Raw genomic sequence first — 682 nt, 5'->3', positions numbered from 1 at the left:
GTTGCTCGGGCGTAGGGCCCCATCGTACCACCGGCTGCTGTTACAACCCTTGAGCCTAACGAGGCGGACCATGGCTTCCTGCAGGTCATCGGCTGTCTCTTCAGCTGTGGGCACAGATACGAATTAACACCCAGCAGCAGCTCGCTGCCACTTGTACTTTCAGTCAGGGGCAATCCCTTCCCTGGGGCTTTTCTCTGCCCCCTGAAAGTGCAGCCAGACTCAGGCATTTGCCTCTGCTGGTAGGAAGCCCAACCCCTCTCCCCGGCATGCCCAGCCTGCACTCAGGACACGAGCACTTTTGGGGAACTCACATCCTTCATGCGTATGTCCCCATCCACTGACATAGCAGGTTTTCAGTGATTTCATTTGCATCGAGGCTTTGGGCACACAGGCAGGCTGGACATAATAGCCACAGTGGACAGGATTCTCCAGTTCCAGCAGCGCAATGTCATTACTCTGCGTGGTATTACTGTAGTGTTCGTGAACGATCAGCTGCTTAATATGGCGCACTTGGGTCTCAGGACCTGGCTCAGACAACCGTGTGGCCCCAACCACCACGCGCCACTTGTTAATTTGCCTGCAAGGCAGATGGAGAGAGGGGTCAGCGGGAGCGCAGCCCTGGGCTGCAGCAGCCCAGCGGGTCCCTGCCTCCCGCTTCCCAAGGAAGCCCTGCTCACGGGAT

At 57.8% G+C, this 682-nt stretch overlaps 1 protein-coding gene across 1 annotated transcript in view; it reads right to left on the bottom strand.

Moving 5' to 3' along the window:
* Nucleotides 1–6: 6 nt before the first annotated feature.
* Nucleotides 7–682, bottom strand: part of LOC104275071 (acrosin-like) — a gene marked incomplete at both ends in the record, with an annotated part of 1088 nt that continues 412 nt past the window's right edge. The window contains 2 exons of the mRNA XM_009870916.1: nt 7–104; nt 312–577. Of these exons, the coding sequence (XP_009869218.1) occupies nt 7–104; nt 312–577 (364 nt within the window). The remainder of the gene's footprint in view (nt 105–311; nt 578–682) is intronic.

Source organism: Apaloderma vittatum, unplaced genomic scaffold, assembly GCF_000703405.1.
Source record: "Apaloderma vittatum isolate BGI_N311 unplaced genomic scaffold, ASM70340v1 scaffold15336, whole genome shotgun sequence".
NCBI classification, from domain to species: Eukaryota; Metazoa; Chordata; class Aves; order Trogoniformes; family Trogonidae; genus Apaloderma; species Apaloderma vittatum.
The sequence above is the reverse complement of the archived record's forward strand: the minus strand, read 5'-3'. Positions and strand labels throughout refer to the sequence as shown.